This window comes from Protopterus annectens, chromosome 11.part0 (genome assembly GCF_019279795.1).
Source record: "Protopterus annectens isolate FY-2018-M chromosome 11.part0, PAN1.0, whole genome shotgun sequence".
NCBI lineage: Eukaryota > Metazoa > Chordata > Ceratodontiformes > Protopteridae > Protopterus > Protopterus annectens.
This window is the reverse complement of record NC_056745.1, coordinates 372,076,378-372,089,904: the sequence shown is the minus strand read 5'-3', so window position 1 is coordinate 372,089,904 and position 13,527 is coordinate 372,076,378. Positions and strand designations below refer to the sequence as shown.

General features: G+C 33.1%; 1 protein-coding gene across 1 annotated transcript in view; it reads right to left on the bottom strand.

Annotated features, from left to right (window-relative positions):
- Positions 1-13,527, bottom strand: part of KITLG (KIT ligand) — a 585,654-nt gene that overhangs the window by 116,946 nt on the left and 455,181 nt on the right. Inside the window, exons 6-7 of the mRNA XM_044087862.1 lie at positions 5,943-6,011; positions 3,205-3,270 (exon numbers count right to left, since the gene is read on the bottom strand). Coding sequence (XP_043943797.1) covers positions 3,205-3,270; positions 5,943-6,011 — 135 coding nt within the window. The remainder of the gene's footprint in view (positions 1-3,204; positions 3,271-5,942; positions 6,012-13,527) is intronic.

The following is a 13,527-nucleotide window of genomic DNA, read 5'->3' as shown; positions in this document are numbered from 1 at the left end:
ATCATCTCCCACAATCAGCTTCAACCCTTGTGTAATAAATTAAATATCATGGACTATAAAATGTGAAAACTCTGCATGTAACAAGCAGTAAAGTCACTCCTAAGGAAACTTGTTCTGTGTGTGTGTGTGTGTGTGTGTGTGTGTGTGTGTGTGTGTGTGTGTGTGTGTGTGTGTGTGTGTGTGTGTGTGTGTAGGTATGTCAGGGATCTTTGGTCCTAAATACCAAGGTTAAACTCATTTATGCCCAATTTCATTGAATTTTTTTCCTATCAGAATGTTGGCGTAGGGGAGGTTGAACTTTGTAACCCCTTATTTCATTGAATTTTTTTCCTATCAGAATGTTGGTGTAGGGGAGGTTGAACTTTGTAACCCCTTATCCTCTTTTACTGATATTGCAGTCCTCTAGGCTTGTTGCACTTGAAACATGTCAACAAAGTCAATTAACTCTGAAACACTACTACTAATAAGTGTGCTTATGATGCTTGGATTTTTTTTCGTTATATAAAAATATCTGTGTATCTATCTACCTATCTATCTACCTATCTATCTATCTCTTTGGTTGTAGCTGCTTATTTCAAACATTTAGAATATTGAACATTCCCTTCCTTTGGTTTTTTTGCTTTGCTGGCTTTTGTGGCATGCTGGACTATTTGTGTGCAAGATCACTGTATAGTGGAGAGTGGGAATTTGTCTTCTGCCTATTTTTGTTTCAGGGGGAGTAGGGGATACAGCCTACATGTATGTATATATATATATATATATATATATATATATATATATATATATATATATATATATATTTTTTTTTTTTTAGGTTTAATCTTTTTTTGGTTTGATCTTTTAAGCTTCAGGATTTTTGTTTCACAAAATGTCCTTATATAATAATTCTATCAATAAAAGAAAACTCTAATATATAGCCCTTCATTCTCAGAAAGTAAGAGAGAGCCAGAGTAGTTGACGCCTAAAACCTGTTCTGCTCTCGGAAACAGAAATTATCACCTCATGCCAGTCTTTGCATTTCATGTGGCACATTCATTTTTTACTATCTGACAACTTCTGGCTTTGATCTTTCTTCTGCATGCAGTACTTTTTAGATGCCCATGGATCACTTACAGTGACTAAGAAATCAAGATAAACTACAACTTTATGCTAATGGGAACGGAGCAAAGATTTTAGTGAAAATGGTTAACAAGGCATATTTATTTGCTGTTTTGTTTATAAATTATTCTAAAAGAGCCTAATTTTTCATTGTAAACATGGATGATTATGTTTGGTATGTGCTTCACTTTTGATATGCATTTCTGATTAAACATATCTGGAGATTGTCCGGAAAGGCATGGCTGTTATCAAAGAATTTATGTTAGTTTTGTGTGTACTATAATTCAGACAACAAACTTCAAAGACAGTAACTGATGCATGTAATTTTTCTGGCTACTTAATTGCAATAAACATCATCGCTCTCCTTAGAAAAAAGATTGGATTTTTTTACATAATTATGCCTTTAGTCATAAGTTAACTGACACTATTTACCACTGTTGCGGCTTCTTATTTTATGCAAGTATTGTGACTGGCATATGTGTATATATAGACATTAGGACATTAGTAGATTTTTAAACATATATCCTTTGGAAGTTTTGATTAGCCAGCACAAGCTTATGTTTGGTTGGCACTTTCCTTTCTTAATTCGGTTCAGAGGTAATCTTAGCTTTCTGGGAAAGTGTAGTCAGACATAAAGACCAGCTTCCTTCCTAATGAGACTTAAGATAACAGCAGCAAAAACTGATTGTTTGTTTAAAAAAATGCACAATTCAGCATCAGTCTCTCTCGATATGGACTACTCAGATTTACAGCCTACATATCTTATTTTAACAGTTATGAAGACTTATCTTACTGACTTGAACTCTTGATTGACTAGTTGCTGAGTTAATGCATCTTTGGATATGTATTGTTCTTAAGGAAAAAACAAGTCTCTCTTTAATAAACATACCTTGGTAATTTACTTTGCCCTTCCTGTGGTTTTCAAAGAGATAAGAAGCAAATGGGAAATCATTTTAACCTCTGTGGTGAAATAACATTATTGACATATTTGCATGCAATCAAATATTCGCTTACTGATGATTTTCAGTTTACAGAAAATATTTAGTTGGTTGTTGAGTGTCATTTTATTGCTCATGATATCTTTTTTTTTTCTTTTCTGCCTGCTGGAATATAGTATAAGGTCATATTTGGTCACACAACAGTAAAGATTAAATTGCTTTGATGAAATGTTTTTTCAGTTACTTATTTCTGACTTGTTTATTTTCTGCCAGAAACAAATACAGCTTTCTCATGAAAAGAAAAAGCCAGGCAACTGAATGTGTATAGTACCATTACTACTTCATGTTTTTTAGGTACAGACATTATGGCATAAGAAAATAATGTATACAGAGCTAACTAGCATGTATCCTCAGACACTTTACAATGTAAAACTGTACTATGGTTTGCTTCCAAATCCAGAACAGGGAAAAAAAACAATAACTGCAACAAGGTATGTAGTACAATAACTGCAACAAGGTGTCTAGTAGGCCTGGACTTTGTTAGATAAGGTGCAGCATGTCCAAGGTTCTGTCATCAAAGTGGCAAGGGAATGTAGTTGACGGAACGCATAGGGAGGGTATATGCTATGTAGCCTTTCTGTAGATGATGCAGTATTAGACAAAGGTCACTGGCAAATGGTTTTGCTAAAAAGTAGTCAGAAAAATCAGATTCATGCCAATCAACTGACAATGCTTTGAATATTGACTGGTCAAAATCAAATGGCCAAAACAACTTTTGTGGAACATCAGAGATAAGTCAGTTTTGTAGGGTGGCAATATCTCTGGTACCCCCAATTTGGGGTCACCACCCTACCCATCCAAAAAAAAAAAATATATATATATATATATATATATATATATATATATATATACAGTTTCATAGGTGTGTACTAAGCTAATGGCCCTGGAGCCTTTACAAGCCTAGCCCATAGGATTACCCTGGCATCTTGCCACTCGACCTTAGTTCCCAGTGCCTCTGTTAAGTAGAGCCACTGGAGTGATCCCCGGGGTGAATTTTCTATTTCTTATCCACTCATCAGTTGTTCTCTTGAAGAGGGCCAGTGATTCAATGTATGCGTACATAGATAGATATAAATTGATAGATAAATAGACAAATGAAATTTCTTACCTGACAAACATCGAGAAATGTCAATTTGATTTGTGGATTCTTTCTTTATCGGTCTAGTTGTCGACCCTTAAGTGAAAACAAAATTTTTTAAAAATCTTACCATTTTAAATAGGTACAATGCAGTCATCAGTCTTTTTGTACTCAAAAATATACTTCTGTGTCTAGTGTTTGTGCAAAAATATATCAATCAAGATTCCAGAAAACAAAGCAACAATGAATGGTACAAAGATCACTGAACAGTTAAAGGGGGAAGTATTATACAGATTTTTCTGTGACAGAATGTGGCGTATCACTGCAAAATGATATAAAAGCTCAGAAAAAAATTTACATTTTATTTTTAGTAACAGAGACCTCAAGATTTGTTGCAAATATACAGTGGGCTGTTGTACATGAGGCAAAGGCTGAGATTCATAAAATAACACTGCTAGTATTGTTTGGGCAACACCACAGCAATGTTATATTTAACTCCTCAAACAGAATGGTGGAGAGCTATTCTTTAAATCTTTGAATTACTTTATCACTGTACTGAGATCCCTGCAAAATATTCCAGGGAAATGCATATAGCAAATTAGTATTCGTCATGCTCTTGGCCTATAGCCTTTCCCAGTGACAACAGTATGGTGCTATATACCGGAATGCTCTTACAGCTGTAGCTCTACAGCAGTCTCTGAATTGCTTTGGCATAATGTGTCATGTAATCCTGCTGCAGATGGGTAGTTGATACAAAGCAGTTACCACCAAAGATGTCAGAATAATGACATAAATGTATAGATACTCACTGTGACATGTTAGGATATGCAGACAGACACTACTTTGCAGAGCAAAGTCACAAACAAGCTTTCAGAGTTTAACACATACACACATGCAATGCACACATACACACACACACACACACACACACACACACACACACACACACGCACACGCACACACACATGCACAGACATGGGGAATATCCTGCTTTTTCATCATATCAACATTCATATTACCAATCTGATGAAAAACAAACTTACTTTTTACTTTTCCTAAAATGCTTCCAGTCTTATATAGTCTAAAAATATGTTTATCTTCTGTAATCTTGTTTTTACTTCTGTTTTTGCTCACACAAGGAAGTGAATCAAAAGGAAAATGCAGCAGGGAAATGTACATAATTTAACAGTCACATATAGAACCTTTGTCACTCGTCTTAGAAGGACAGCAATGTGAAATTATTGTTACAAACATTATCTGAAAAGATTTTGTGATAATGTTGAGGATAATAAAGGGAAGACATGGTTTGCTCACTGTTTGTAATTAAGAAAATATGACAAGAGTAGTGGAAGTGTAGTTGGACACAAAAAAACTATTTTTGTTTTGAATTCTAAAACACTGATAGGGCAGATGGCATTAAATGCAGTAATACAATGAGCAAAAGTTTCCAAAGATTAAAATGGTTAACATAAGCTGCAAGTGTCTAACCCAGCTGGTAACAGACAGTTGACTTACAAATACATGGACCCATTTTTGTCACTCTGGAAGTGTATTATAGATGATTTTCATATCACTTGGATCAGGAGTCCATCAATCTACTTTGTCATGCTTTACTGTATCTGTTTGTTATGTTTAATGATAATGCATGCCACATTCAGATTTCATAAAACTCCACAGCTTTTCTCTACTTCTTTAACACTGAGTTGTTAGCTTTAACTGTAATTTAGTTTTCATTTACTTAACTAGGTTAGTGAATTGTACCTTTAAAGATCATTTTCAACCACAACCCAGCAGAGAAGGAAAAAGGTAAATGCACTATTTTATACAGAGTTTAGAGTCACTAATCAAACAATGTGTTTTTGGAAGGAAATCAAATTTCCAAGAGAAAGCTCATTCAGGCAGAAAGAAAACATTTAAACTCCAAACAGACAGTGGCAAGAAGTTAGGACAGAACCCAGGACTCTGCATCTGTGAGACAAAATATTCAACCTCTAAACCATCATGTTGCCCAACAAGCTTCTAATAAGATACATCCTCCAATCCACTGTTTTTTCATAAACCTGAAAAATGACACTTGCACATAATGAATTTTAACTAAGTACCAAAAAAATTAATTAAAAAAAGCCAAAAAATATCAAAACAGAGGCTTATCATCCAGATAAATCTCAGGGACACACATGCCCCTCTACCCTGAAGTGAACTGAACCCTAGTGAATGCCCAGTGCTTACTCATGCATTCCCCAACCCATTCAGTGTGGGCTGGTTGTTAGGAGTCTGTTTACTGTCACACTATATTGTTATGGGTATATATATATTTTTTATTAAGTTCAGCTTACATCTTCCTTACCCAGTTCCTAACATTTAATGATGCCAATCCATGAAAACAACATGCGTGTGCTGCTCCCATAACAACATGTGTGGGCTGCTCTCATGTCCTTTATAGTTGTTTTCTTCCTGCTGTAGAGCCTCTTGTCTCCCCTGAAAGCAAATGCCTGACAATCCTCTTACAGAAAACACAGACATGGATGCAGTATGCTCATTCGTTCTTATCATCTTAAAGGTACCACCAGCACTTTGGCTGTCGCTGAACTTTTATCACTGATATCAAAATCAGGAATTTGCCCTCTACACATTTGGCTTATTGATACAATGCAAAGATTTAATAATAGCTATAAGTCTTGTAAGGCATCACTGTAAGTTCTGTTAACACTTCACTAGCAATTATGTCACCTCATTAAATTTAAAGTTCATTTAAAAGGTATTCATACTTGGGTAAGTGTAGCCAGTGTTAATTGGTCTTCTGGATGTTGTTTTTTTATCTTCAACTGTTGTTGGACCTTTAAAAAAACAAACAAAAAAAAATGTCAGTACGAATGAAGCCAAATAATGTATTCTCTACTGTCACAAATAAACCTATACAGCTGTAATACTTGTATGACTCTGTCAAGCAGTCTGATTATGTTACTGTAAATTAACAAAGGAAAACATCACAGTGAAATATGAAGTCAGAAATGGCAAACACAACAACTCCAAGTAAATACAGATAATTATGTAGAAAGCTGCCCTATTAAAAATACAGAAGTTATTAGTCAAGCCTATCTTGTGCTTTGTAGTGGATAACATTGCATTTGTATGAAATGAACTGCAGTGGTTCTCAGACTTTTAGATTTACTATGTTTTTCAAACTTTGACATGGCTGACACATTTTGAATCCAAGATAAAAATGGTTATTGTTTTGGCTCACCGTTTAAAATAAATAAAATTGAATTAAAAAATGATGAGCTGAAAATCTTATAAAAAATAGAATTTTTTTTTTTTTTTGCAGGGGTCATGCTCTTCTGTTTCCCCAGTGTGTGTGTGTGTGTGTGGGGGGGGGGGTGGCAAGTCTTTCCACATCTGTAAAATTATATATACCAACGCCATGGTCACATCACAGTGGGCAAAAGGGAAGCAATCCTGAAAAACACACCACCACCACCAGCTTGCACAATAAAATATACCATGGTGAAGCTGACTGCAGCATAAAGTCCTTTCATTAATAACATGTGACTGACTGCAATGACTCATATGATAGTCACGAAGAAGATGAAAATGTACAGCCTTTGCTTTGCTGCTTCATCACTCATTTTGATGAAAATGTGCTCTATTTTATCTTCATACTCTCTTGCTGTGATATGTGTAAGTTTAATCAGTACATTTTACACATTTGTACAGGTAACTAAACTGGATGATAGAGGCTCTTTTTAAGCTTATTCTAGTTCCCAAGGTAAGAAGTAACTAACTGTATTACTTTGGAGTATTAGAAATTAACATGTTAGATATGATAAACAGAGCAATAAATAAACTGCAATAATGCCATCTTATGGACCTATATAGGTAAAGAAACCATAAAGTTATTGTATGACTGGAATGTACGTAACCACAAGTAAACAGTTGTTTTACCTTTAAGAAATAGTGCTAAGTGCTCAGTAACACTTAGAAGTGTGGGCATGAACTTATTTATTACTTTTTTCATTTATCAGGTTACTGCTATAGACTTGTGGCTTATTCCAGTAGAGACCCAGGTGGTATTTATTTATTTATTTATCAACATTCGATTACCTGGAAGTCCATCTGGGTACAAGCCAACTACAAGCCAACTTTCAGTGGAGGCCCAGGGAGAAAATCTCCACATTATTACAAAACATTTTAAGAGCAATCATTTTACATCTTCAAAAATCAAACAACATTGGCAGTTTAAATAATTAGAACAAATTAAACATAATATAAAAAATATTGGTTAAGAATTGATACAATTATATGTCAATCATTTAATATTTAGAGACATTTTAGATAGTTTGTATAGAAATTAAAGGTAAGTTAGCCTAATACAAACAGGAATTGCAATATGAATGCATTTGGAAAGCTATAATATGACTTTACATTGTTTAATTGTTTAATTGATTAATTCTTCTTCTTCTTCTTATGCTAACCACTGCACCACCGTGGCCGCCCTTGTTTAATTGATTAATAGTGTAGATTATTTAATTGCATTATATATAAGGTGTGGTTGTGTGATGACTTTAGTTCCAGATGGGATTAACACAGAATGTAGCTGGAAAGCTCTACTATGACTTTACATTGTTTAATTGTTTAATTGATTAGTGGTGTAGATTATTTAATTGCATTATATATAAGGTGTGGTTGTGTGATGACTTTAGTTCCAGATGGGATTAACACAGAATGTAGCTGGAAAGCTCTACTATGACTTTACATTGTTTAATTGTTTAATTGATTAATGGTGTAGATTATTTAATTTCATTATATATATTAGTTCCAGATGGGATTAACACAGAATGTAGCTGGAAAGCTCTACTATGACTTTACATTGTTTAATTGTTTAATTGATTAATGGTGTAGATTATTTAATTGCATTATATATAAGGTGTGGTTGTGTGATGACTTTAGTTCCAGATGGGATTAACACAGAATGTAGCTGGAAAGCTCTACTATGACTTTACATTGTTTAATTGTTTAATTGATTAATGGTGTAGATTATTTAATTGCATTATATATAAGGTGTGGTTGTGTGATGACTTTAGTTCCAGATGGGATTAACACAGAATGTAGCTGGAAAGCTCTACTATGACTTTACATTGTTTAATTGTTTAATTGATTAATGGTGTAGATTATTTAATTGCATTATATATAAGGTGTGGTTGTGTGATGACTTTAGTTCCAGATGGGATTAACACAGAATGTAGCTGGAAAGCTCTACTATGACTTTACATTGTTTAATTGTTTAATTGATTTATGGTGTAGATTATTTAATTGCATTATATATAAGGTGTGGTTGTGTGATGACTTTAGTTCCAGATGGGATTAACACAGAATGTAGCTGGAAAGCTCTACTATGACTTTACATTGTTTAATTGTTTAATTGATTAATGGTGTAGATTATTTAATTGCATTATATATAAGGTGTGGTTGTGTGATGACTTTAGTTCCAGATGGGATTAACACAGAATGTGGCTGGAAAGCTCTACTATGACTTTACATTGTTTAATTGTTTAATTGATTAATGGTGTAGATTATTTAATTGCATTATATATAAGGTGTGGTTGTGTGATGACTTTAGTTCCAGATGGGATTAACACAGAATGTAGCTGGAAAGCTCTACTATGACTTTACATTGTTTAATTGTTTAATTGATTAATGTTACATTGTTTAATTGATTAATTGATTAATATTGTTTAATTGATTAATGGTGTAGATTATTTAATTGCATTATATATAAGGTGTGGTTGTGTGATGACTTTAGTTCCAGATGGGATTAACACAGAATGTAGCTGGAAAGCTCTACTATGACTTTACATTGTTTAATTGTTTAATTGATTAATGGTGTAGATTATTTAATTGCATTATATATAAGGTGTGGTTGTGTGATGACTTTAGTTCCAGATGGGATTAACACAGAATGTAGCTGGAAAGCTCTACTATGACTTTACATTGTTTAATTGATTAATGGTGTAGATTATTTAATTGCATTATATATTTTACATTGTTTAATTGTTTAATTGATTAATGGTGTAGATTATTTAATTGCATTATATATAAGGTGTGGTTGAGTGATGACTTTAGTTCCAGATGGGATTAACACAGAATGTAGCTGGAAAGCTCTACTATGACTTTACATTGTTTAATTGTTTAATTGATTAATGGTGTAGATTATTTAATTGCATTATATATAAGGTGTGGTTGAGTGATGACTTTAGTTCCAGATGGGATTAACACAGAATGTAGCTGGAAAGCTCTACTATGACTTTACATTGTTTAATTGTTTAATTGATTAATGGTGTAGATTATTTAATTGCATTATATTTAAGGTGTGGTTGTGTGATGACTTTAGTTCCAGATGGGATTAACACAGAATGATTGTTTAATTGATTAATGGTGTAGATTATTTAATTGCATTATATATAAGGTGTGGTTGAGTGATGACTTTAGTTCCAGATGGGATTAACACAGAATATAGCTGGAAAGCTCTACTATGACTTTACATTGTTTAATTGTTTAATTGATTAATGGTGTAGATTATTTAATTGCATTATATATAAGGTGTGGTTGTGTGATGACTTTTTTACACATTGAAGGCACTGATATGCCAAGGCACTAGAGCAATTGAATACATATCTTTATACTTACTTTGAACATTGTTTGGTCGTATTTTTGTTTTATTTTCCTTCACGTTTTGCTGTTAGGAATTGCAATATGAACTGAGGCAAAAACAGGCTTATGGTATATTTAGAGTGAAATTCAGGGAAGATAATTTGATAGACATATTGAAGTAAGTGAAGAAGAGAGAATAAGGAGGTATAAGGAATGAAAAAGCACTTGTTCGCATTTAGGGATATAGTTTATCCTGGTTTTAAGCAAGAACAGAACAGCCAGAGTTTAACTACCTGATGGATATGGGTAAGGAGTTCCAAGCCTTAGAAGAGATACAGACATGTAGAGGTACAGACATTGCCAGGCAGACTTGATAGGTTTGTAGACATGCAGGGGTTTTTAGTCACTGCATCACAATGACTTAGTTGTGTAGAATGGTTTTATAGCTGCACAAGCAGATGGATGCTGTTTCATTTCATAGGTGGTAAGAAGCTGTTTATATGTTAGTTGATGAGGCAATTTAACCAATTTTGGCTTTTCAGTGCTATATAGTAGAAAGCTCTAAAAGAGCCATTTCCTACAAATTTAGAACTTTGTTATAGCATTGCTCAAGTTTTAATTTTTGTAAAGCCTGGAGGTTAGTAAGGATGGGAGCACCACAAAGAAGTGTGGGGAGGAGATTAATACTGGCAGGTTTATTTTGTGTTGCATCCATGAGGAAGTTTTTAGCTCTGTAAAGCATCCCGAGATTTTGATGACTTTTTCTTATGTAATTTTGTATAAGCAGATCAATCATAAGATTATCGTCCTCTATCACCCCTAATAATTTGCTATGAGAAGCAACCTCAGTGGTTGTATTACAGTAGTTTGGTCTTTTTTAGGGCTGAGCATGAGTTGTAAGTTACAAAGCCATGTTTCAGTGACTGTTAAAGCTTTCTGAGTATTTTTTTGCAGATGTAACAGGTTGTCAGATGTGCAGATGAGAGTGGGATCATCTGTTTATTATATTAGGGTGGCCGGTTGTGTGGATGTACAGAAGGTGTTAGACTGACAAGCAGGAAATTACCCAGAGGATTGTGGAAATTGTATCACAATTCATACTGGGAATTTAAAAGTTTCTATGAACCTTAACACTAGGAGTTTGCAAAGATTTTAAATGTGTGGAAAGCTTGTTGGATGAATTCCAAAAAAACGAAAGTTTACATATTTAATTTAGTATTGATAAGAAAATTAAGTTGAGTGTGTGCATGTGTATGCTTGTTCTCAAGTTTTATGAAGAGAATCATTAGATATAGCTTTTAGTTGTGTGTATGTATGTGTGTGTCTGTATGTGTGTATGTGTGTGGGGGGGATCCTAGTCTGAATCAAATTAAAATACAAGTACCATTAAGTGAACAAAATGGGGTGGTAGGAATAACGTATCCCATTATGTTTTTTGACCAGGCTACATTCATCTGAGATTATAAAGAATAAGAAGAGTTTGACAGAAAATATTTCTGGTTGAAATATTCTGATTATTGTGATAATTTTAAGAAGAGTAAATTCAAAGATATTAAAACAATTTCATAGTTGATGATCAAGCAGGAGTATCATATTATGAAGCAAGGACATAAATAAATAAATAAGGATTTCAAAGGAAAATATGTGTGCACTCAGTATACTTGGGTGCACAGTATATTTTATTATGCATACAGCCAAAATAATCTGATTGTTCATGTAATACAGGAAAACAGAAGAAGAAAGATATGGGTTAAAGAAGAACATGAGAGGCATGAAGTGATAGGGAGGCTTTCTCTGAGCAAAATAACAGCAAAAACGGAAAAAAATGCAGGTAGAAAGGATGTGTAATAGGGTAATCTGTATTACAAAAGAAGGAGATAAAATATATTTTTAGATAGTATAAGACTGGAAGCATTTTGGAAAAAGCAAAAAGTAAGTTTGCTTTTCATAAATCTGGTAATGTGATTACTGATATTATAAAATAGGGTTTTATGGAAGGATAGATAAAAATAAAATGATCAACACAAAATCATGTTTTCTAGTACTTTTGATGTATGTGTAGGTAGATGGGAGGCATTTAACATTATGTCATGGTTATGAAAAAATGTAGTGTAAATAAAATAAAATTGTATTTTTTTATTGGTTTGCAATTTTACTTATTAATCATCTATTTATAGCTTCTACAGGTAGATAGGTTTATAGGTAAGTGTTAGACTAGCCAAATTCCTTTTTGGTGATTGAATTAACCTAACCCATTTGGTGTCATATTGGCCTTCCCCATCCCATGGCTGATAATTATTCATTAGTGATTCAGGCTATAGCCTTATTGTATGTTAATTTAGCATACATTTCTTAAAAATGTCTTCCTATTCATGAAGTTTTATAGTTTTAGTTTTATCGGCTTCATTATTTCATTCTTTACGAATAAAGATGATGATACAGACAATTTTCTGTTGCGATAGGTAATGGTGAAAAATACTACAGTACCTGTATTGCTTTGATATAGATAAAATTCTAAGTGCCTGCTCTTATAACACAGTATCCAATAGCTTAAACCTACTAAAAGCAGCATTATACATAAAAGAAGAGTGGTGGTTTATATATGTTAGATCCTGTACTTTTTGTCTTCATTATACATGTATTGTCTGTTAAAAAGTATTACTTAGAAGGTAAACTGCTTAAGTGAAATACTATGGTAGAAATAGATAGAGAAAAGTATAACAAAGTAAAAGAAAACATAATATGAAAAATGATGATGCAAATAATGCCAAAGAAAGATTACGTGGAAAATGAATATGGACATCTAAGAAGAAAGAATGAAAGCATATTATCAGCTCTACATAAAAGCAACACGTTTGCAGCTAGAAATATAGATGGAAGAATAATAAATGCACAGATGATGATCATATAAAGTTATTATGGAAGAGGGTGATTTTATGTGGACGTTACTGTTGGATAATTTTCGAATTAAAATTCAAAATAAATGCAAATGAAGATAAGAAATAGGGTGCAGTGTAAACAAATGTAAAGATGGTGGGCAAAATACAGAGACCTTATTTTTACACTAGTACAGAATGTGAAGGTTTGGGGAAAAGACTGCTAAACAGCTTATATGTGAAAGGGTAAATATAAATACAATTTTTATTTGGATTTAAAAAGGTTTATGATAGTCATTTGGTTAAAAATTGATGGAATTATGATGGAAATATTTAGTTCTTGTAGACAGAAATATGTAATCTTTGTTTTAAACAAAAGTGTGGAAGTGGCCTAAATTCTGTCATGTAAGAAAAGGTAACAAGGTCAAGACAGCCTTGGGTTAATTAAAACTTGTTTCTTTATAAGCAACTATGTATTGTTAACTCATAGATAAGAAGACAGTAAAGTACCCTCTTTCTCTCTGATTTTAAGTATTGTGGGACCTTTCACTTTGAGACTGACTCATGGAATTCAGTAATTGCTTTGAGTTTACCTTGCTAGAAAATTCTATGAACAAATGAGTTTAAGTTGTAAAACCACAAAAAATGAGAAGGCCAGTGATACAAAAATGCAAATAAAAAACATACAATTCTCTTAGCGCCTCAGCTAAAACAAGCCTTTAAAGAGTATAACCTCCTTTACTCCAAACACTCCTTATATATATGCCCCCAGTTCATTAATCAAACAAATAAACAATCAAGCAATATAACAATTTTAAAAAAATCCCAC